The sequence below is a fragment of the Carassius carassius genome, chromosome 3 (assembly GCF_963082965.1).
Source record: "Carassius carassius chromosome 3, fCarCar2.1, whole genome shotgun sequence".
NCBI classification, from domain to species: Eukaryota; Metazoa; Chordata; class Actinopteri; order Cypriniformes; family Cyprinidae; genus Carassius; species Carassius carassius.
In genome coordinates, this window is record NC_081757.1 from 12,932,279 (window position 1) to 12,957,117 (window position 24,839).

Here is a 24,839-nt window from a genome sequence, read left to right on the forward strand (position 1 = left end):
TGTTTTCTTTGGAAGCGGACCTATTTTTTCTGCAACAACCATACTGCAATAAAAAAGCACAGCTGTACTTTATTATAGTACATTGCTGCACATGCTACATATAATACAGTAGTTTTCACAAAATAATTTCCTCGGGTTTCTTTTGTTGTAGACTGTTTTAAACCCATAAGTAGGAGTATCAGAACAGGCGATCGATGCCTGCCAGCTGCCAGCAGAAGATCGATCCGCCTCTTGTGAAGCGCGCTCACGCGTCCGGTCTCTATGGAAACTAAGCAAACTTCAAACAAGCATTGTTAGCAGCTATTCGGCTAAGTTAACGGTTGGTCGGTGGTCCAAAATCATTGCAAAATGCAGACAAAAATAAACGTATCCGCAACACTGAACGCGGAGGAAGGAACAAGGGCTGAATCTGAAGAAAAAGACACGAGTGAAGGTGCTGTGTCTTTTAGTCAAGGTAACGTAAAGTCTACATCCAAAGGCCATCAGCAAAATACAGACTTAAAACAACTGACACAGCAACAAAGGCTTGTCAGGCGTTAATCATTTCTGGGATATTATCTAAATTCTGTTCTTTCGTGGTTATATCCTGCTTTTTTATTCAAAATAGCAATGACTAACTACATTTTGGGTGCCGCGACATTAAGTTATTTTGTAACATAGCCTAAAAGTAGCATGTTTGAAACATAGTAATAATAACCATTTACATTTTTAAATATTAAAATCCATTAACGTTATCTCTTTCCAACTGTTTATGCAGCCATGTTACTGTGTCATTTGATGTTCTTTAAAATGTTGAAAACAATAAATATTTCATGAAGGGTAAGTGCCTCCTTATACTGATAATTTTTTGATAAAAGGAAAAAAAGCTTAACTTAAAATTTTTTTTAATCATGTCTGATTTTGTAACCTTTTTTGGAAAATGCCCAATAGTAATAAAATGTCTTTCAAAGGCCAGGATTCTCAGAGTGCAGCTGCTAATGGGACAAAGGTTAATGCTGACACAATAGAAACCAAAGCATCAGAGAGCAGCACAATGCATTCAGGTCCCAGGTAATAAAATAAGCATTTTTAAAATACCTGTATGAAATTTGCTTGGGAAAACATATGTTGTTACATAACATATGTTGAAGAAATACTGAATGATTTTTCTTGTATCTTCTAAGAATTACCAAACAGTTTTTAAGGGAACACTGCAAGCAAAACAAACTGTACGTGACGCCAAGGCTGAATGACACACTTTATCTTCACTATAAAGGTTTGTTATTTCTGCATTTTTTGAAAAGACTATTTTAATATTGCATCTTTGTGTTATTTTCTTTTCAGCTCTTTATGTGAAGTTGTTACTTCTGCATTGTAGGTTTTTCTTGTATTGAGGGTTTAGAGGAATATACTGGTCTGCGCTGCCTATGGCTGGAATGCAATGGGATTCGCAAGATTGAGAATCTGGAGAATCAGACAGAGCTTCGCTGTCTTTTCCTCCATCAGAATCTAATTCATACTCTGGAAAACCTGGAACCACTCAGCAAGCTTTGCACCCTCAATGTCTCAAACAATTATATCAAGGTCATTGAGAACATATGTGAGTACTTGCACACACAAATAAAAATGGCACCAATAATGTATTGTTAACAACTGTTCCCTGTATTGAATTGTTCCCTGTTCCTCAATATACCATAAAGTAATTTATCATTTGTTTTTCAGCCTGTTTGAGTGAGCTGTCAACGCTGCAGATCTCCCATAACTCACTGGAGAATGTGTGTGATATGGAGGAGCTATCACACTGTCTATCCATCAGTGTTCTTGATCTGTCTCACAACCGCATCAGAGATCCAGCCCTCATCTGTGTTCTAGAAAGAATGCCCGACTTGGTAAAAACAGTGTATCTTTTTCCCCGTATACATGATCAGTGATACTTACTTCTGGATGTGGACTGAACTGCTAGAAGTTCATTCATGTTTATTTGAATTTGCCAGCGGGTGTTAAATCTAATGGGTAATGAGGTCATCAAAAAAATCCCAAACTACAGGAAGACTTTGATTGTGCATCTCAAGCAGCTGACCTATCTAGATGACCGGCCTGTGTTTCCAAAAGACAGGTTAGCAACATAGTTTTCTGTGCTAAAGTCCCATAGCATTAATTGTCTGACAACCCCCATGGTCAGTTAGCGATAGTCTTTGTTACTAGTTCATCTAGAAGCATTTTTTTTTACTGAAGTTTGCATTAATTCACAGAGCATGTGCAGAGGCATGGGCAGCTGGTGGTTTGGAAGGTGAGCGAAAAGAAAGAGAAATGTGGGAAACGAGAGAGAGAAGGAAGGTCCAGGAGAGTTTGGATGCATTGACTGCTATCAAAGAGAACGCACTGAGACGACAGCAGGCTCGAGAGCTTTTGGAGAAAGGCAAACACACAATCTGTTCACATATTAACTATCGTTCAAACGTTTGGGGACACTAAGATTTAAGAAAATTTATTTAAACTTTTATTCAGCAAAGATGCAGTAAATTGACAAAGAATTTTACACCGTTTGACTGTTACAAAAGATTTATATTTTAAATAAAGGCTTTTAAACTCTATAGTCATCAAAAAATCCTGAAAACAGTATGACCAGTTTCTACAAAAATATTACGGAGCACAACTGTTTTCAACACTGATAGGAATAAATCACAGGAATAAATTACATAATAAAATAATAAATTTAAATGATCTATTTTGAATTGCAACAATATTTCACAATATTAATGTTCTTACTGTATTTTTGATCAAATAAATTGTGGGCATAAGAGACATCTTTCAAAAAAAAAAGACCAACCCCAAACTTTTAAACAGTAGTGTATACACACACTCATATTTTCTCACCTCCTTCTGACATATATCATCATGAAAACCTTATGGTTTACCCTTGTGAATCATAGAGCCTCCAAGTCCTGTTGCTGAGGATCAGAGGCATCAAGACGAAACACCAGAAACTGCAGGGAGTGACTCTTCAAAAACAGAGCGAGAACAAACTGATCCATCAGCTTCAGAGATGGACTACACTTTCAAATCTGCATCTGATGAGGAACAGATTATCCAAACAAAACTTGATCTAAATCATTCCGACCAGTCAAATCCAGAGAGACAGCAGACAGTTTCAGAACAGATTCTCCATCCATCATTTGACCAGAAACAGACTGGCGAATCAACCCGGGGATTGAAGACTGAAGAGGAGAAGTACCAGAAAATGAGCGTTCCCACAAAACCATCACAGTCACCTCAGAGCGGTTTAGTCTCAGTCACAGGTCCTGGAGCTCTCGTCACTGAACTGATCTCTGAGGATGATATAGAGTCTATCACCCTTTCAGATGAACCAACGTTAACAATTGATGTGCGTACTTACACCACTGCTCACCTAAATATAACTTCAATTTGCTTTTACAATGAATAGAATTTCACTGCACTGTATATTTGATTTACTGTATACAGAAACTTTGTATAATATTTCACTGCAAATAACATTTTTGATGCTCCTGATTTCTCCCTAGGATCTTCCAGACCTTGATGATGAAGACAATAGCCTTATATTCCCGAAAATGTCACAGGTAAGTGCAGAGCTATTTCAAAACCATTAAAATATGAATAAATACTATAACAGTATCTCAATGCATCCTAAAAAAACTCTTGGTGAAAAATCCAAATATTTAATTATAACATGATGACATTTTCTAAGTTGTGATGGAACACTGTGTTTCAATTTGATGGCAAAGTTGTGGAGATTTACATGTTACATTTTTCAGAGTGTAATCCGTCCAAAGATTCAGGTCATCTCTGGTGATGACATGGAATCAGAAGCTGTTACAAGTTTGTATCACTGGCCTCAGTCAGATTCTGTGGCCACTGATCAATCTCAGCTGCTTATTAATGTCTCCACTAAGAGAACCTCAGTCAAGCAGCAGAGTCCTGCCTTCTCTAGTCAAGAAGACGCAGGAGATAACTTCCCAAAGCCAAAGGAAAACAGAAAGACTGTTCTGATTGAAGAACTGGACTGAGTTTTAATGGTTGAACAAATGGATGCAACTATGTTGTAGTGTTTCTCAACCCTAGCGGCACTCCACCACAAACCTTGGAAATGTATTTAAAGGGATAGTTTAACCAAAAATTAAAATTCTTTCATTAATTACTCGGCCTCATGACCTTCCAAACCTGTCAGACCTTCGTTCATCTTCGGAACACAAATTAAGATATTTTTGTTGAAATCCGAGAGCTCTCTGACCCTGCAAAGACAGAAATGCAACTGAAATGTTTCCAGGCCCAGAAACATTGTAAGGACACAAGTAAAATTGTCCATGTGATGTAAATGGTTCAACCATAATTTTACAAAGCTACGAGAATACTTTTTGTGCACAAGGAAAACAATAATAACTTTATTCAACAATTCTTCTCCCCCGAGTTACCATCTTCCACCATTATAGAGAGTATCATGATGAGTATCCCGACAGAAGAACTGTTGAATAAAGTCATTATTTTTGTTTTCTTTGTCAACGAAAATAATTATCGTGGCTTTGTAAAATTACGGTTGAACCACTGACATCTCATGGACTATTTTACTGATGTCCTTGCTGCTTTTCTGGACCTGGGAACATTTCAGTTGTATTTCTGTCTATGGAGGGTCGGAAAGCTCTTGGATTTCATCAGAAATATCTTAATTTGTGTTCCAAAGATGAAGGAAGGTCTTACGTGTTTGGAACAAGGATAAATAAGAGATAGAATTTTTATTTTGGGGGGAACTATCCCTTTAAATTTGATGTCTACCTGATTTAACAAAAAGGTGTTTAACTTTAAATTACCAAATCATATTAATCATTTAAATAAAATAATAAAAAATACAATAACTAAATCATTTTGCTTTGAATTTTATTGCAGATATTATAAATGTATTTTGCAAATACTTCAAGACACTTGTATATCATTTATACATAACATTTATATATAACTTATATATAACAATATATCATTTATTTATATAATTATATATAATTATGATCTTTTGAATCTACAGATGTTAAATCCTGTACCAATCCATTAGATTTGAGTACAGAACATCACTGATTTATTTTTCATAATTGTTAAACAAGCAAATACATAAGTTTCTTGAATATCTTACCAAAGAGCTTACATATTAAATTAGACATGAAATTAAATCAAATATACCAAGATAAAGAGTCTACGCAGAGACATGTATGTGCTTGTAGCACTGTCACGTGCATCAGTTCAGCTATGTTACATGAATAGGTTACATCCAAAGCAGCAGGAGAAGAGAGAAGCACATCAGCAGCTCTTTACTGACTGAGTGGCTGATAGAACGAGCGAGTCCTTTGAGTGTTTCCTGGTTGCTTTGATCAGCGCTGGGAACCAGAGGTGTGGTTGCAGTCGCAGCTTCAGTACGACTGGCACACATGTCGTAGAGGTTACCAGCAAATGCAGTTTTCCTGGACTCTGCTCTCAAAGATTCCCAAATTTCTGCTGCATCACCTCGGCATCCTGACAAAACACCACTCACGCACACCTGGAAAGCATCCCATGACCTACAGATGTGGAAAGTGCAATGTATTGAGATAAAAAAAAGTTTTATTCGGTGGAGGGTGTATTTGTGTGTGAACGTGGCTCACTTGCAAATGGAGTTGATGTCCTGTGGGTTATCTGCTTTGGAGCTCACACTGTCACCCAGAGTGACCAGACATTCAGCAAAGCCCCTGTATACAGAACTACATGGAGATGTTACTGCTGCACTCAGCACAGAAGAACAGAGACCTGAGAGGGGAAAAAAAATAAGCAGAAAGACTTTTATTGCCTGATATGTTTACAAAGTGTAGTTGGGAATTTGGCAATGAAATATGATATAACACATTAATAATATTATTTAAAAAGACAAAAAATGCAAATATAATAAACAGTATTAAAATATTAGACTCCTGATTGCAAATACATGTTTTAATTTTAAATAAACTGACAGAACTGTTAGCTGACATGTCTTCTGGAACTCTTATTAAGAACACATACTCTGTATGTGCTGCTAACATTTTATTGTATTTTCTGTGTGTGTCTATTTCACTTCACTGTATAGATGCTGTGGAACATCACATGGATTAATCTAGGGATTAGACCCAGGGCAAAATGACATTTAATCTGGCTGCAGAACAGCTCGAAAAGACAAATCCCCTCCATTTCTTTTCCATTTTCCATCTCCTCTAACCACATCTATCTTTATTTAAAAAGAGAAATATAAAGGATATTACTCATACATTTAGTAGTTTAGGAACATTACCTACAGCAACATCAGCCATTTCTGAGCCTCAAAAATTGTCTTTCTTTTTGGACGCTACTTTTATGCTTTGTGTAGCATACTATACCCTATGACCTTGGCCACTAATTCACATCTATTCAGGAATTTGAAAAGCACACACAATATGATGAGACAAACTATGATATTACACACACAAACAAAAGTTTGAATATAAAAAAGACCTTTACTCACTGAGGCAGAATAAAATGAACAGCAGCAGATGCATTCCGTTGAACAGCCAGATTTTGAAACTGAAGACCACACGCACTGGAGCACCTTACATTTACACTTTAACACACAATCATGTACAAATAATCCAAACCTTCTTGAGGTCCAATTTACCTTCCTGTTTCAGAAAAGAACTGCAACCTTGTAGCCAACTGTTGAGCCTGATGGATAAACAGGGGCTGTGACATCTGATTATTAAAAAGGGGGGAAACTGTGGGATTAAAGATTATTTCCGGCTACACTGTTCATCATACCAGAAAATAAGTTTATACCTCCTATGACAAGGTTCTATATGGCTTAGAGTATTGGCTGTCTCTCTGTCTCTGTCACTCACTCACCCTCTGTCACACTCACAATATACAAACAGATGGAAAAATCCCAGTAAGACTGTCATTTTAAATCCAGCATGCTACTTTCTAATACACACACACAGTGAACAAGCCTCTGTCTGATTGACAGGCTTGGATTATGTCATTGCGTAAATCTAAAGGGAGAGGAGAATAAAGGATTACTCTCTCTTATATAAAGCCTTTACTATCAAATCCTCTCTCATTTTCCCTGACACTAAATCTGTTATTATTTTCACTATTATCAGTTGACATTTCCAAACATTCATTTTACCATTAATTGTTGTAATCCAGTGAAAGTTTTGTTTGCACAAGGTCTGCGCTGCACACAGAGATCTCATCTCATCATCATCAGTCTGTCTGGAGTGACATGAAGAAAGATAACAAACTGAGACAGACTTAATCCAGAAGAACTGTGGCAATGTCTCCAAGATGCTTCAAGAGATCTATCTGCAAAGCTACCTGAGAAACTATGCGCAAGTGCACCGAAGACAAAAGCTGCTTTAAACACAAAGGATGGTCACACCAAAATGTTATTTCATTTAGGTAATAGAGGTTAATTGATAAAGAAAACAGATTTATGACATTATTTTGACAGCGTCCTCATTTTTTTGAGCATTTTTCCACAAGTGCCTAAAACTTTTAACAGTATACTGTAGCTTTGCAGGTAGGTTTCTTGAAGCATTTTGGAGATGTTGCCACAGTTATTCTGGATTGAGTCTGTCTCAGTTTGTTCTGTTTCTTCATGTCATTCCAGCAGGGGCGTCGAACTGGGGGTAAAACCAGTACTGATTACCAGGGCCCCAAAGGAAGACAGGGCCCTTGAAAAGTCTAGAATATATATTTTCGGGGGGGGGGGGGGGGGGGGGGGGGGGGGGGGGGGGGGGGGGGTGGGACTGCCTATGCATAAGGCCCGGGATCTTGTGCAGCGCCCCTGCATTCCAGGCACACTGATGATGATGAGATCAAATCTCTGTGTGCAGCACTGGCTGTTGTCATACAAAAATCTCACCAGATTATTACAATTAATGGCATAATGAATGTTTGGAAATGTCAACTGATGTTTCCTACTGACACTACAGCAAAATATAGAAATAACTTGACTTAGAACCATTTTAACTGGTGATAAATACTAGTGTTCTAATCATTTTAGCCACCACTGTAATACAATAATAGTAATTCGGTACATTGCAACAGACAGCCAAGTACCATGATATTAATCTAATTTCATCACTGTAAAATGGTAAAGAAAAGCTATAGTGATTTTTGTATTCTGCTGTCCTATGAACCTATATAACAATACTACATACCAAATTCTTTATTACTGCCAAATGTAGACCTAAAGATTCCCATAAGTAAAAAATAAAATAAAATCATGAAATAACAAATGTAACATGAATTATGAATTATGTTTTACACTGTTTGAAAGGCATTTAATATTTTCACCAACAGAAAAAAAACTACCATTAGGTGGGAGTAAGAAACAGTTGTGTGACGCGCCAGAGTCAGCGGAAGTGACGCAGTTTGTGTGGATGTGGGCTGTCATGGATGAAGTCAGTTCACTGGCGCGTCGTCGCGGTGGTCCAGCGGGGCTCTCCGCCGTGCAGTCCGACTCCATAGAGGGTCTGACAGAGCTGGACGATCTGGAGCGAGTGTATGCGCAGCTATGTGCCGAGGAGGTGAATATTTATTAGTGGAGACACAGTGTCTCTGTGAGCTGGACTACATGTAAGGCTAGATAAACGCTCGTCAGCTGTGTTAATTTGTTGATTATATATATATATATATATATATATATATATATATATATATATATATATATATATATATATATACACACACACACACTAGCTTGTGCCTGAACTAAGAGATTGTGTGCATGTTGATTATGCATTGGCATAAACTGTTTCCAAACGCACCTCCCTGACACCTGACAGGCGGAAGTGCAGATGGAGTTGGGCGCATTTATGGGACAGCAGAATAACATAGAAACAAAGATGCTCACCTTGCAGAGGATGGGGTGAGTGTGTATGTGTTTGACCCTTAACGTATACCTTTAAACTGAGAAAAATGAAATGTAGTGGGCTAAAAAATTGTGTTTTTGTGTGTTCCTCAGACCCAACTTACAGCTGATCGAGGGAGATGCAGTGCAGCTGTCTGGAATGATCAGCTTCACATGCAGTCTGGCAGAGAACGTGAGCAGCAAAGTCAGACAGCTGGACCTCACTAAGGTGCCCAACCTACACATTGGTACGATACGTACACTCTGTCAGAATGACAGTATGACAGCTTCCACTCAAGCTTTGCACCTGGTTCTGTTTCAGAAAAGACTGTACCAAGCAATTCAGAAGGCAGATGATATTCTAGATCTGAAGTTCTGCACAGATGGTGTTCAGACAGCCCTGCGTAACCAGGACTATGAGCAGGCTGCGGCCCACATTCATCGCTATCTTTCTCTTGACCAGTCAGTAATTGAGCTCAGCAAGCAGGGTGGAGAGGGTGAGTCCTTTTGGGGTCTTCTAGCAACAAGTATTATCACTGAAACTATTGAATAGTAATATTTGTCATTTTCAAATATTTATGCGTATGACAAGGGTGCTTGGTCTTAGAAATTGAATTAATGATATGGATATTTTTGCTGAACAATTAAACAAAAATAAAGAGTATTTCAATAACCATGTTTTTTTCCTTTTTATTTGAAATGCAAATATTTATTTGTAATGCAAATAAAATAAAACAGCGCATTATTGAAATACAATAAATAATAATACTAAGAATAAGAAATAAGAATAACAATAAGAAATGTGATTTGTAGAAACAATAGACATTGTGCATATATTGTTTTAAGCTAATGCACCGAGATACTTTGAATAAGATACATACATTGTTCTGTTATCTGTATATTATACATTGTGCAGGCAGTGCAGTTGAAGCCAGTCTTGCATTGCTTCAGGAAGCAGAGCGCAATTTGAAGGCACTTGTCACAACGCGACTGGAGGAAGCAGTTGCCACAGGTGACTTACCTCAAGTGGAGCGCTTTTTCAAGATCCTTCCTTTACTGGGACTGCATGAGCAGGGACTTGCACGCTTTGCTCAGTACCTTGGCAGTCAGGTAGGAACATGTTTGTATGCCTGCCTTACATGACTGGTGAAATCAGTTGAAAATGCTTTAGTTTAGTTACTTGGGTTCTAAAATTTAAAAGTTGTGTCTTGTGCTTACTTTTCTTTCAGTTGGCCAGAAAGGCAGAGGAGAACTTACTCCTGGCTGTTGGCTCTGATCTTGGCGAGCGCAGGGCACCAGTCATTTTTGCTGACACACTCACACTGCTTCTTGAAGGTAAGAGCATGACTGTTTAACTTGGCAATATTTATTATGTTTAAACAAATCGAGATCAACCAACCTTTGTCTGTAACTGTTAGGTATTGCACGCATTGTTGAAACCCATCAGCCCATAGTGGAAACATACTATGGACCAGGCCGACTGCACACACTCCTCGCACACCTTCAAAAAGAGTGTGATAAACAGGCTCAGAAAATAGTGGACAAATTCATCCAACAGAGAGATTATAACAATAAGGTGTGTGTGTGTAGTGTCTATACTGTATGTTGCATTAGTGTGTTTATGTACTATACTTAATGTTTGCACCATGAATAAAGTGTACTTTGATGTCATTATACTCTTGTTTCACTATAGTTTCAGGTTATCCAGAGCAGTATGATGAGGGGCATGGCTACAGAAAAGATCGAACCCAGGTGTGGTCTGTGTTATAATTGTTTATCTGTGTATCTTGTGAATACATGGGTAGTGCTGTCAAACAATTAATCGCATTCAAAATAAAAGTTTTCGTTTACATAATATATGTGTGTGTATATACTGTACACTCCCTGACAAAAATCTTGTTGCCTATCCAAGTTGTAGGAACAACAAATAATAACTTGACTTCTAGTTGATCATTTGGAATCAGAAGTGGCTTATATGAAAGACAAAGGCCTCTAGGCTTATTTTACCAAAATAAAATCTTATCATGCCTTGATTTTTAATCATTTAATTAGGACAGAAAGGTCAGACTTTGCTTAGACAAAGGTCTTGTCACTTAACAGAAATGATGTACAGTACAGAGCATAAAGTCAAGGTGCAGTGGAAAAAGAATTAATATTGTGTATGACTCCCATGAGCTTGGAGGACCGCATCCATAAGTCTCGGCAATGACTCAAATAACTTATTAATAAAGTCATCTGGAATGGCAAAGAAAGCATTTTTGCAGGACTCCCAGAGTTCATCAAGATTCTTTGGTTTCATCTTCAATGCCTCCTCCTTCATCTTACCCCAGACATGCTCAATAATGTTCATGTCTGGTGACTGGGCTGGCCAATCCTGGAGCACCTTGGCCTTCTTTGCTTTCAGGAACTTTGATGTGGAGGTTGAAGTATGAGAAGGAGCACCATCCTGCTGAAGAATTAGCCCTCCCTTGTGGTTTGGAATGTAATGGGCAGCAAGAATGTCTTGATACCTCAGGCTGTTGATGTTGCCATCCACTCTGCAGAACTCTCGCATGCCCCCATACTGAATGTAACCCCAAACCATGATTTTTCCTCCACCGAACTTGACTGTTTTCTGTCTGAATCTGGTGTCCATACGGGTTCCAATAGGTCTTTTGCAGTATTTGCGACGATTGGGATGCAGTTTAATAGATGATTCATCTGAAAAATCTATATGTTAGGTTTATATATTAAATATATTTATGTATGATATAAATATATTCATGCAAATGTTTTCAAAATATATGCTGTATGTGTGTGTATTTATATATACATAATAAATATACACAGTACACACATATATAATGTAATAATGTAATATAATTGTTTGACAGCACTAACGTGGTGTTTTATTCGTTGTCGTATGTTTAATCTAGAGACCTGGATCCCGTGTTATGTGAGGTTACCTTAATGAACTCGAGAGCTGAGCTGTACTTTCGATTCTTGAGGCGGCGTATAGTGGCTGACTTTGAGGTTGCAGATGCAATGGCAGATGAAACTATTATACAAGGTAACACCCAGCTTTTTATGGGATATGAAACTACTCTATGAAACAAAATTCTGCTGCGAGTGCATGTCATGACAACTGTCATCAGCTGTAGCCTTGAAGTTAGCACAAATGCTACTGCTCAGGCAACACACCATTGCCTGTTAAAAAGAAATATATGTAACTAACTAGACTATACAAATTGGATGTAGGCAAAATGTGTTGAATATACTGATTTATGTACATTTATACTCATCAGTATTACTTGCTGGCATTGTTCATGTTTGTTTTTGTTTTGTTTTCTAGAGCATCAGCAGAGTTTAGAACAGTTACTGAAGAACTGCCAGCTGAGCCGCGCTATGCAGGAGCTGATTGGCTATTACATTCCCATGGAGGAGTATTACATGAGAGAGTCCGTCAACAAGGTGGGACACATATACAGTCAATAACTTGTGTACATTACAACGTACAACACCAGAGATGTCCGAGCTATTGTCAGGCACATGTAGTGTCCATTCAGAAGTTTGCGGTCAATAAAAATGCCTTTATTGAAATTTATATTGTACCTTCCTACATTGTCCTACATTTTCCATTGTTAAATTGCAGATACATTTCTTTGGCAGAATCTGTGTCCTCATTGGATGATGAATATGATTTTATAGGCAGTTTCTATGGACACCGCCGAGGTGGGTCAGCTGAGCTCCAGCATGGTGGATGATGTGTTCTACATCGTGAAGAAGTGCATCAGCCGGGCCCTCACCAGCAACAGCTCTGACTGCGTGTGCGCTATGATCAATCATGCGACTAGTGTTCTGGAAACAGACTTCAGGTATAAACACAAATCTGGAATTTAGTTAGCCTCCGTCTATTTTGTTACTGGTGTTGGTTTGAAGAGTTATTGTAGTGGTGGTTGAAGATTCAGAGAATTTAGTGAAACCGTTGTTGTTAGATATCTAATCATTCGCTATACCCTTTGCATCCGTTTCTTTGTATGCAGAGAGGTGTTAGTATGTAAGCTTCGAGCTGGATATCCAGTCAGTGCTCTGCAGGACCTGCAGCGCGGGGTCAGCAGTGCCGTCAGTCTGATGCAGAGCAGCCTACAGCATGGCAAGATAACAAATCTCACACAAACGCTTGGGATAGAGAGCCAGGAGCAGGCAAAGAGTGCCTACTTGGTCAGCATCAAGACTTTTTCTCTCACACGAATTTGAACACACAGTTTGAATTTATTATGTCATGTTTTCACTTGTTTTCGTGTACCTAGTTCTCACTAAAGATACACTCCTGTGTGTCATCTGTCATGTTTGTTTCTCAGGTGGCTCTCAATAATGTGGAGGTCTGCAGTGAGAATATCAGCACCCTGAAAAAGAATCTAGAGGTCTGTGTGATATGACTTTGATTTTGTTTTTCAAGTCAACCACCAAATGCAAATATATCTCAAAATATAGGACTTTTTTCCATGGAAAATATTTCAAAATTCCTCTTTTTTTGTGTTCCATGTAGTTAATGCAGATATAATTTTATAAGCCTCATTAACATATCATAAAAGCAGTCCAAAAAAAGAACTTTTTGAGGTACGATGAATTGTTTTCTTTCTTTCCATCTTAGAGTGATTGTGTCAAGTTGTTCAGTCAGGGGACGGGCTCAGATCATGCAAAGGCTAAGATAGACAGCTGTCTATCTGATTTGGTCAACACCTCCAGCAAATTCAAGGACCTCCTCCAGGTCAGTGAAAAACTGTTCAAAAGTTTGGGGCTGCATTTATTTGATCAGAAATGCAGTTAAACTTAAAAACTACTTTCTATTTTTATATGTATAAAGATTTAAACGATTTAATACATCTCCTATATTTTCATTGTCATATGATCCTTCAGAAATCATTCTAAAATGTTGATTTGGTGCTCAAAAAACATTTCAGAATCAGAATGAGCTTTATTGCCAGGTATGTTCACACATACGAGGAATTTGTTTTCGTGACAGAGCTCCGCAGTGCAACATAACAGCGACAGAACAAAAAACACAATAAGGAATAAAAAATACAAAAAAATACAAATAGGTGGGTAAGGATTGACAATATACAAATTGACAATGTAAACTTGTAAAATGTTTCTTACTATTATCAGTGCTGAAAAAAGTTTTAAAACATTTTTTATCAAGAATGTTTGATGAAAATTAGGTTTAAAAGAGCAGCATAATTTAATAATCTTTCAATTATATATTTATATATATATATATATATATATATATATATACAGTGGGTAAAATAAGTATTGAACACATTACCATTTTTCTCATTGAATATATTTCTAAAGGTGATGTTGACATGACATTTTCACCAGATGTTGGTAACAACCCAAGTAATCCATTCATACAAAGAAAACAATACAAATAAGTTCAGAAATTAAGTTTTGTGTAATAAAATGGAATGACCCAGGGAAGTACTGAACATGGTTACTGAAATTTACTTAATACTTTGTACAAAAGCCTTGCTTTTAATGACAGCTATAAGATACCTCCTGTAAGGAGAAATTAGTCACATACATTGCTCAGTTGTGATTTTTTGCCTGTTCTTCCACATAAACAGTCTACTGTGAACTCTAATCTTTAGTTCTTTCCATAGATTTTCTATTGGATTCAAGTCAGGTGATTGGCTGGGCCATCCTAGCAGCTTTACTTTCTTTCTCTGAAACCAAATGAGAGTTTCCTTGGCTGTGTTTGGGATCATTGTCTCGTTGAAATGTCCACCCTCATTTCAACTTCGTCATCCTGGTAGATGGCAGCAGATTTTTATCAAGAATGTATGGCTACATCTTTCCATTCATCCTTCCATCGGTTATATGAATTTTGCCAGTGCCACAACATGATGTTTTGATGCCATTTGATCTCAAAACATGGTGTGTACTATGGCATCCAAAAAGTTTAATTTTGGTTTCATCAGACCAGACTATATTCTCCCAGTATTTCACAGGTTTGTCTAAATGTTGTGCAGCAAACTTTAAATGAACGACACTGGCAAAATTCATATAACTGATGGAAGGATGAATGGAAAGATGTAGTGATTAATTCTTGATAAAAAAAAATGTGCTGCCATCTACCTGGATGATGATGAAATGAGGGTGGACATTTCAACGAGACAATGATCCCAAACACAGCCAAGGAAACTCTCATTTGGTTTCAGAGAAAGAAAGTAAAGCTTCTAGAATGGCCCAGCCAATCACCTGACTTGAATCCAATAGAAAATCTATGGAAAGAACTAAAGATTAGAGTTCACAGAAGACTGTTTGTGTGGAAGAATAGGCAAAAATCACAACTGAGCAATGTATGCGACTAATTTCTCCTTACAGGAGGCATCTTATAGCTGTCATTAAAGGTGCCATCTGTCATATCTGGCAAAAAAAATCAAGTCATACTCCACATTCCATACCAGATGGGGGCAGTATGCCTCAATAAAGTGAATTGGTCTACTCTAGAGTAACAAACGAGAAACGGCATAGTCTCTATGCTCCGCCCCTACCTTCACAACAACCCTAGAGCATAGCTGAAGCCTATAAGACAGCGGTTCTCAATTGCAGTCCTCGCGCCCCACTGCTCTGCACATTTTGAACGTTTCTCTTAGCGCTTCAGACATTTGTTCTATTCGAACATAAGTGCCCTGCGAAGTGGATATCACAGGATATTTAGCCATGATTCCAGTTCGAAGCGAACGTAGCTATATGTTCCAATCAAAGTGCATTGAAGTGTGCAAGACGTGAATTTAAATTGTATTGATTTACAGAGGTATATGTTGTCACAGTTGTCCATGTTTAAAGACGCTGCACAGCACAAATCAGTGAATGAATGTTTCAATGTGAGGTAAACTTCAACAGATTTCCCCTGCTCAGAGTGTAGGGAGCAATGAACATTTGAAAAACATTTCATGCACGGAGTTCATTTCTAACGAGCTGATTATCTGAATCAGGTGTGTTAACAAAGAGAAACGTGCAAAATATGCAGAGCAGTGGGGCGCGAGGACTGGAATTGAGAACCGCTGCTATAAGAGGACGTTTTGCCTCCAGAGGAACGTTGGGTAATGTCAAGTGATTTTGAAACATGACATCTTCAAGCTACTCCCCTTCACCTTTACCAGTGAATATGTTCATATTCGTTTTGTTCATATTACATTGAGTTGTATATACACATTATTTGAATTAAATTAATTTGACAGACAGCTGATGTTGACCAAGCTAGCGCCAACCAACGTAACCAGAGCTGCCAACTCTCAAGCATTCACCGTGAGACACACGCAATTGACTGTTTTCACACGCTTTCATGCAACACATCAATTTTCTCACGTACAGAAAAACAACGAAGCAAAGAGGACACGGAGACAAACAGACTAGACAGAGCAGGTTACTTATGATATAAAAAAATGGGTAAGTTATAGCTAGCTAATTATCAAACGCAGCTACGGTCAGCCATCGCTAACATTAGCACGTTTATAGAACAGCCTTCGATACATTTCTATGTTATAACTTCCCGAAAAAAAAATACACAAACATATAAAACAAACTTCTAGCGAAATACTAACAGCATCTAACTTACCAATCCAAAAGAAATGTTGCAAGTTCGGTGTCGAACCTCATTTCTTTCAGGTCCATCAGTTGTCTCCAGCGATTGAAAGCAGTGCCGATGTTTACTCTGGTTCGGCTCCTTTTCTTATCGGATTTGATTTGTGATTCCGAGCGCGGTTGTTTCCCTGTAGCGGGTGGTGGTCTCTTGCCAAGGGCTTAAGTCATCCTTCCGCTCTCTTCCCTGAACTGAAATGAAGTAGTGGGCTGTACTTTCCACACGATTGACATCAGGTTAGATTACGCCCACAAGCCGTGCGAGTTATTCGTGTATTGCAGGTTGGCTGGTGGTTATGTTGCCCGCATACCGCCTCCCATGGCCGAAACTGGTATTATGACACCTGTCGGGCCAGGGCTAGTAATGCTACTGCTAATTAAGGTTGATATCTCTGCAGCACTATAACTTGACATTTTTTAATGACATCATCGCCCTTATTTCTTCTCATACTTTTGATGCGTGTAGGTCATTTTTTACCTCAATTTTTGCACATGGCACCTTTAAAAGCAAGGCTTTTGTACAAAGTATTAAATAAATTTCAGTAAGCGTGTTCAATACTTTTTCCCTGGGTCATTCCATTTTATTACACAAAACGTCATTTCTGAACTTATTTGTATTGTTTTCTTTGTATGAATGGATTACTTGGGTTGTTACCAACATCTGGTGAAAATTTCATGTCGACAGCACCTTTAGAAATATATTCACTGAGAAAAATGGTAATGTGTTCAATACTTATTTTACTCGCTGTGTGTGTGTATACATGTATAAAATTGCACCAAACAGTTGAATGTCTTTTTATGTCATCTGTTTGTAGATGGGTAAAATTTTTGTATTAATGGTTTATGAATGTACAGGAGGGTTTACAGGAGCTTAATAACACCTCTATCAGGCCACAAGTAAAACCCTGGATCAGCAGCTTCCTGTCCGTCTCACACAATATTGAAGAGGTAAGATATGATAACATTGCAATATCTATTACTACTACTGATAAAGAGTGTAAATAAAACACTCTGCACTTGAGTTGACAGTGCTAGAAATACTAAGAACATTTATGATGTTATATTCTGTATATTATGAATCTTTTTGAGAATGTTGTGTTGTTGTTGTTGTTTTTTAGGAAGAGTTCAGTGAGTTTGAAGCCAATGATCCTTGGGTTCAGCAACTCATTGTCCAGTTGGAGCAGCTCATGGTTGAGTTTAAGGTATATTCATTTTAATCCACTTGACACATGCTCACACAAACCCATTCTAAAGATGCCTCTCTGTAGGTGTGCCTGTCACCTGTCATTTACGATACTCTAACTAGCCTGATGACCAGCCTCATAGCCATGGAGATGGAGAAGACGGTGTTCAAATGCACCTTCAGCAGGGTGAGATGTAAACCTGTCCTGCACAAATGAACAGACAAACATTTGCTTTAAGTTACAGACATCCTAACTGTCCTCTCCATTCTGGTTCACAGCTTGGTGGATTACAGTTTGATAAGGAGCTGCGTGCTTTGGTTGCCTACCTCTCCTCGGTCACCTCCTGGACCATCCGGGATAAATTTGCTCGACTCACACAGATGGCAACTATTCTCAATTTAGAACGAGTATGTGGCTTTTTGACTGCCATTTAAAATGTTAATCATTGAAAACTGTGTTCAAACTGGTCCATGAGTATAAAAACGGTGTTTTTCTTCCTTTAGGTGTCTGAGATCCTGGATTATTGGGGACCCAACTCTGGGCCTTTGACTTGGCGTCTGACCCCTGCAGAAGTTCGGCAAGTCTTGGCTCTAAGGGTAGATTTCCGCAGCGAGGACATTAAAAGATTACGACTCTAACAGAGATAAACAAATACACTTTCCAGTTGAGGCTTTTATGCATAGAAATCGTGTTGAATGGAGGTGTGTTATGTCTGAACATTTGTATACTGTTTTTTATATATATACACATATGTAATAAATGTTCTACCAGCCAACATTGTGAAATCAACTAGTTTTTAGCTGTTTTGAATCTTAGACATTTTTTCTAAATACTTTCGCTCTTCATACAATTAAAGGGCAATATCTTTTTTTTGCTAAATACTGGAAAGGTGGGTTAATTTAAAGATGCTTTACTGAAGACAATAAAAATGAAATTTCCTAGAATAAATGTGATGCCACAAGGCTTCAAACAGAAAAGAAACATCTTTTATAGTGCACAACATACTCAGAACTTGTGTGGTAAAAAATCTGTTTAAATGCAATACCAACAAAAACAGTCCCATAAATTATAGTTCATAAGCAGTTTACTTCAAACCAATCATCTTTTCTAACTGAATTAATCTGCATGTAAAGAATCGGTTCATCTGGACCAGAAGCTCCAATCTGATGCACTGAAATATTAAAAACAAAGAAAGAACCCAAATAATAAGCAGTTGTTTACACACTTATGAAGCGGTCTCTGTGTGCACTTCATGGTTATGAAGTGTGGCAGTATGCAGATACTGGGTCTGCCGCTTTCGACACACATACAGCACAAACGTAGAAGGATGCTGAACTCATCTCAGTCCCCGTGCAGCGCTGCGCCGGACAGCTCGAGCATAGAAGATGAACTCATGTGTCTGGGCTCTATCACACAAACACAGCCTATCTATCACTTCTGAGTCCAGGAGGAAGTTTAAATGAGAACTACGAATACTTAATTGTCGTCGCCTTGTCTTAAAGAAGCACCGATCGCCGACAGTGCTTTGCGTCTTTAGTCCGTCGTTTCTCCGCGTCGTTCGTCACAGTTTCCTCTTGATGATGCTGTTGGCGGAGATCAGACGGTCCCGCTCCCGGAGCTCCTCCTGCAGCCGTGCCTCGTTGACCCGCAGCTTTTGGATGGTGTTCTTCATCTCCTTCATTTTGACCTCCATCAGCGCGATGATGTCCCGCTGCTCGTTCAGCTTCCGCAGCAGTTCAGCGGACGTTGTGCCGGTGGTGAGCGAGTACGAGTGGTCCACCCCACACAGCACGAGATCGGCCACGGGGCAAGACGCGCTGCCTCCGGTCAGGTTTCCGCTGGATCCCGAGACCACCGCCGCGAGGCAGGAGCCGTCTCCCGAAGGTGTGAGGTCCACGGGGGTGATGTACTGGCCGTTCTGACCTATCTGAACCACGGTGGTGTTCTGTGAGTCCCCCTCTTCCTCCACTGGCGCTGACTCGTTAGCGGTGGAAACGACGTTGGTGATGATGGGCACGACCTCGGAGACCTTCCTGCTCCTTCCCCGCCTGCTCTTTCTCTCGTTCACCCCGCGCAGAGGGAAAAGCGTCGGGACGCGAATGGTGTAGGTTTTCCTGCCGCCGGGAAAGTGGACGCTGCAAACTCGGTGTCCGGTGGTGGGCTGGAAAGCGCTGAAACAGCCGCTCACCCCGGCCCGCGAAATGTTCTTCAGCCATAGCTCTCGCTGAGTGGGGTCCTTCGGAAAGGTGTAGAACCGCAGATCACGATCCCGGTGCGAGTTGTTGTAGCATCCGGGCACGCAGCACGTGAAGCCGGGCATGATCGTGAAAAAGATGCACCAGTATTACTGCAGTCTATTGGAAGTTTTCTTAATTTTGTTTTGTTTGGATGCTTCGTGTGCTGTTATCCAGACCAGCGGCCTACAAGCGGAACTACACGTCCCACAATACTTACGACTTCCTGTTTTGGTTTCAAATGCTGGTCGACAGACTCGCGTCTGCGCAGATGTGCATATAAATCAAATATATAGGAATACGTATTACATTTACATTTACATTTATTCATTTAGCAGACGCGTTTATCCAAAGCGACTTACTGATGAGGACAGTGGAAGCAATCAAAAACAACAAAAAGAGCAATGATATATAAGTGCTATAACAAGTCTCAGTTAGGTTAACACAGTACACCTAGTATGGGATTTTAAATAATATAATATAAAGAAAACAGATAGAATAAAAAAAGAATAGAGCAAGCTAGTGTTAGAGGTCTTTACACATACACACACACACACACACATACAATTGCATAATTAATGGAAAAAAATAGAATATAAAAAGATTAGAAAGGTAGTTAGATTTTTTAAAGAATAGAATTAGAATAGTGCGTGTTAAAGTTAGAGGGTCAAATAAAGATGGAAAAGATATGTTTTAAGCCGATTCTTGAAGATGGCTAAGGACTCAGCTGTCCGGATAGAGTTGGTATTGAGTTGTATAACATATATAATGACACACTGTTTCCTTTAACCTCTATATCACTGGTTAGAGTGTGTTAACATTCATAATGTCTAGTAAACTGTTTGGACAATTACCCCTCTTTCACACCGCAAGCGTGAGCGGTGCGCGAGCAGCGCGTCCGCGCAACTAGATCGTCACTGCAGAAGCAGACTCTCGCGAGTATTCACACTGGAAGTATTCATCACAGTAGCGGCTGCAAAGTGTGTTCGGCAGACAGTATAACCATTTCAAACAATGGGTATAATTCTTTCAACATTTGTTTTTATAACAATACACCATAATTTCACCCAAAACGATTAATTAAAAAGTTTAAATGGGTAAATACATATTTGTTATACTTAATTTTCTGTTCTGGCATAATTGTTAAAACACTAGACGTTGGCATTGTTGTTAAAACTCTTGACATGCTTATTCTGTGTATTTTGAGCACGTTTTGTGTTAAATACATTTATTTTGTCCATCAAAAGTGTGCTTTCACTTTAATTGAGCGTGAGCAGCACAAAAATAGAACGGACGCCGAAACCCCCGCTGCACTGCTGTTCACGCGAGGCTCCTGCTTGACGCTCACGCGCTGCTCCTGGTCCCGGTGTGAATGCACTCATTGATTAACATGGACGGCGAAAAAAATACGCGCTGCTCGCGCGCCGCTCACGCTTGCGGTGTGACAGAGGGGTTACGATTGGCGCGACAAACTTACGCCTTTATTTATTTTCAGTTTCCACAGTTACAGAAATTGAGCTATAGACACAATAAATACACATATTGACATCTTCAATATTCAGCCTAATATTAAGAACGCTCAGCGTGTTCAATTCGGTTAGAACAAACCTTTAAATTTATTTTTAAATTAATCTCTACACAGCAAAATCTCCAGTGTTGAAATCTCAGTGTTAAGGACTTTCAGAGTAAAGAGTTAAAGTTGTGGTGTTGAATTTCAAACGATTAATACTAGCTGGTGTAAACAGCCCCCTCTTGTGGTGTAAAAACGGAGCGTAACCCTTAGGCCTAAAAAAAAAATTTGTTTGGTCCCGGTTTCCGACCGACCCTGTCAATTTATGTGCGACCCAAATTTATTTTATGAGACTCATAAAACAAAGAAACAAAGTCTCATTTGGTTATTTCACCTTTCAAATGTGGTCATTTTTTTAAAGAAATGTAAACAATAAATACCGTTTTGTGGCTCTTGAATGTGTCGAACAGATCGCTGTAAGTTAGATCATCAGTTAAAACTAACTGATCGTCTCTTGCTTCTAGTTAATTTATAGCATCAAAATCAAATAAACCACATTAATGAACATAACAAAGAATGTTGTTTGACTACAAAAAGATGTCTGTACACTCCGTTTTTCAATTTCAAATCCTCCATGTTAATCTACTATGAGATCGCCTGTCAAACTCCCGCGAAGGCTTTTTGTGTGTGTGTGTGTGTGTGTGTGCGTTTTGCGTGTCTATGGCAACAACAGACTTTAAACGGGAATACAGAATCACTGTCGTAAAAGTACCGGTACACACATTTAAAATCAGCGCGCGCGCGCGCGTGTGTGTGTGTGTGTGTAAAACTGCCACTGGAGAAAAAAATAAATAAATTTAAAAAAAAATAAATCCCTACCGACCAATGACCTCAACTGACAACCAACCCGGAACCAAACTTTTTTTTTTTTAGGCCTTATTAACACCATAGACAGTAAAAGAAACAACTTTGATTAGTGAGCATTAATATGTATTCTGCATTTATGGTAATGAATGGAATGCTGTTGTTTAACTTGATAAATGTCAGCATTATAAATCTTATGACATTAAGAGTACATATGGACCAAATAAGAATGTTTTTTGTGTCTTTGTTTTGACATTAGGATGTTTAATTGTTTTAAGACCATGTTCTTTACATTGATTTTTTTTTAATTGAATGTTTTGAATTGAAACATTCAAAATGAAGACATTTTGGTGCAGGAAAAAAATTACAATGTTTTAATAAAATAAATATATGTAAACATTTTATTGTTTTGTGGGTTTATTTTTTTTATATATTTTCACCTGAACACTGGGGCAGTGTTGACCAGTTAATCCATGAGTGTTAACTTTGAACACCAACTTTGGTGTACTCATCATCCATTCTGGTGTTAATATTTTAAGCCTTAAGAGTTTGTTGGTTAAGATCAGAGTGTTAATAATGTTAACTCTTTCAAAAGTGTTAATTTAACACTTTACCAGTGATTCCCATATATACTATGGGCAAGTGTTAATTTTAACTCTGAGGGAGTTAAATCCACTCTTTAAAATTTGCTGTGTATGAACAAATAATGACTTAGCCTAAACATAATAGCCTATTCTTACTTAACTATCTAAAATAGAATAATGATATTGCTCCAGGTCTTCAGTTACAAAAGCAGAAATATTACAAACAAGGACACAAGACAAACACAAAACGATTGCGTTAACTACACAAAGTGGTTGTTCACTGACAAGCTGTGAACTCTGTAGTTAATACTGCTCCATGTGAAAGCATGCAGTGATGGAGATTTTACCACTGATTACAGAACCGTCTTTACTGACAAGATGCGCATTAAATAGCGCATGCGATTTATCGTGCAGCCAGGGCCGTCGCTGGGGTGAACGGTGGTGATGATAGGGGCCCACGGCTGAGGATGCATTGTCTCTTAAACTGACCACGGTTAATTTACCATCTGCTGTCAGTGTCTTTAATGTTAATCCAAGAAAATCAAAGAAAGAAACTGCTCTTGACTGAATTACGTTTCAATTAAAATTACTTTTGTAGTTTTAACAAGAATTATTCCACAGTCAAACCAAAAATTATTCAGACATAATTTTTTTTTTTTTTTTTTACTTGACCTCACCATGTTTTTCCTTAGTGTTTTCTTTTCTTTAATTGCTAATGCAACCTTTTTACACCACAGACTGAAAAAAATTAAGCATTGCTTGGTAATTGATCAACAAAGTATTGATAATTGTGTAATTTATTGTCATGCTAATAGTTGTCTGAATTTTTGGTTGATTGTAATCCATTATATACCTTTCTATCAAAGTTATCTGACATTATCAAGATGAATTTGTTAACTTTTCTTGTCATATTTTGTTACCATTATCTAAAGTATAGCTAATAAACTGTGATTATTGTGAGAAATGTTATGTTTTGACTGTATATTTAATTTTTAGAGTGAAGACTATGCAGTAGCTACTATTTTACATTTGATTATTCGGTTTCTGTACCTGGACACCTACAAACTTGAAAAACTTAAACATTGTGTAAATAGCACAAATAAATAAATAAAACGGACATACAAATTAAACAAATTAAAAGTTTCAAACAGGGCCCACTGTTACAATCTGCACTGGGGCCCCGCAAACCCCAGCTACAGCCCTGCGTGCAGCCCTATTAAACAGGCTAGCCTACTGTAACACCCTATGTTTAAAAAAAATGAACCTCGATCCTACATCTCTTTCCAATTTTCTGCTCATCATAAACCTTTTTTTATTATTTCAAAGTTTATGGATTATGGATTAAGTTGTACTGGCTCAACTACAATCTGTCTTGTCAGATAACTCTATTAATGAAGTCTTTCAATCAGGTTTTAAAGATCTATATAGCACTGAATCGGCCCTGTTAAGAGTTTTCCTCTTAGAGTTACTCGCTGCATTTGAATGTTGTCTACCACAACATTCTTCTGTCATGCCTGGAGTCTTGTTTAGGACTTATTTGTCAAATAGGTGTTTTACTGTTCAGATGGCATTGCGTTTCTGCTGACATTCCTCTTGGTTGTGTGTTTTGATTGCCTAAACGAACTTAAGCTATGGCTTTCAAGCAACTTATTATGCCTGAATGAAAACAAACCAGAAATAATTTGGTTGGTCCTATATATAGGGGAATGTTGCTTTTAGTTTTGATCTTGGCTTCCTCATTCCATATAATAGTGAGTTAGGAACTTGGGCATTTTTAATTTAATTCCAGTTTAACGTTTGATAAACAGATTTCAAGTCATGTTACCAACTTCGCCTTCTCAGTAAAGTTAAGGCCTTTCTATCTAGAAAAAAATCTTGAAACAACTATCCATGCCTTTATAACATCTCAGCTTGATTATTGTAACTCTTTGTATTTTG

General features: G+C 38.3%; 4 protein-coding genes across 5 annotated transcripts; 2 read left to right on the top strand and 2 right to left on the bottom strand.

Moving 5' to 3' along the window:
* The first annotated feature begins 258 nt into the window (after nucleotides 1–258).
* On the top strand, nucleotides 259–4,049 carry dnaaf1 (dynein axonemal assembly factor 1). Of its 2 annotated transcripts, none has more exons than XM_059529828.1 (10): nucleotides 259–454; nucleotides 951–1,050; nucleotides 1,164–1,255; nucleotides 1,358–1,579; nucleotides 1,702–1,868; nucleotides 1,974–2,095; nucleotides 2,232–2,398; nucleotides 2,913–3,364; nucleotides 3,522–3,578; nucleotides 3,774–4,049. In XM_059529828.1, the coding sequence occupies exons 1-10, from the start codon at nucleotides 349–351 to the stop codon at nucleotides 4,023–4,025; spliced, it is 1,737 nt and encodes a 578-aa protein (XP_059385811.1). In that variant the 5' UTR covers nucleotides 259–348; the 3' UTR covers nucleotides 4,026–4,049. The 2 variants fall into 2 exon arrangements, with proteins under 2 accessions (XP_059385811.1, XP_059385820.1); XM_059529837.1 differs by having other exon boundaries at nucleotides 326–454; nucleotides 956–1,050.
* Nucleotides 4,050–4,928: 879 nt separating this feature from the next.
* nrn1lb (neuritin 1-like b) lies at nucleotides 4,929–6,881 on the bottom strand. Its single transcript, XM_059529852.1, has 3 exons — nucleotides 6,512–6,881; nucleotides 5,646–5,787; nucleotides 4,929–5,561 (listed from the first exon to the last, which is right to left on the bottom strand). Exons 1-3 carry the CDS (start codon nucleotides 6,543–6,545, stop codon nucleotides 5,270–5,272), a joined length of 468 nt encoding a protein of 155 aa, XP_059385835.1. The 5' UTR covers nucleotides 6,546–6,881; the 3' UTR covers nucleotides 4,929–5,269.
* A 1,557-nt stretch (nucleotides 6,882–8,438) lies between these two features.
* Nucleotides 8,439–18,450, top strand: LOC132114262 (conserved oligomeric Golgi complex subunit 4). Its single transcript, XM_059522375.1, has 19 exons — nucleotides 8,439–8,573; nucleotides 8,832–8,914; nucleotides 9,011–9,125; nucleotides 9,219–9,393; nucleotides 9,813–10,006; nucleotides 10,126–10,231; nucleotides 10,315–10,472; nucleotides 10,590–10,648; nucleotides 11,812–11,945; nucleotides 12,228–12,346; nucleotides 12,584–12,750; nucleotides 12,919–13,096; nucleotides 13,237–13,299; nucleotides 13,530–13,646; nucleotides 17,381–17,473; nucleotides 17,644–17,727; nucleotides 17,794–17,895; nucleotides 17,988–18,116; nucleotides 18,213–18,450. Exons 1-19 carry the CDS (start codon nucleotides 8,439–8,441, stop codon nucleotides 18,345–18,347), a joined length of 2,346 nt encoding a protein of 781 aa, XP_059378358.1. The 3' UTR covers nucleotides 18,348–18,450.
* A 773-nt stretch (nucleotides 18,451–19,223) lies between these two features.
* LOC132114253 (THAP domain-containing protein 11-like) lies at nucleotides 19,224–20,185 on the bottom strand. The gene has a single exon (XM_059522366.1). The coding sequence runs from the start codon at nucleotides 20,027–20,029 to the stop codon at nucleotides 19,271–19,273; it is 759 nt and encodes a 252-aa protein (XP_059378349.1). The 5' UTR covers nucleotides 20,030–20,185; the 3' UTR covers nucleotides 19,224–19,270.
* Nucleotides 20,186–24,839: the final 4,654 nt, after the last annotated feature.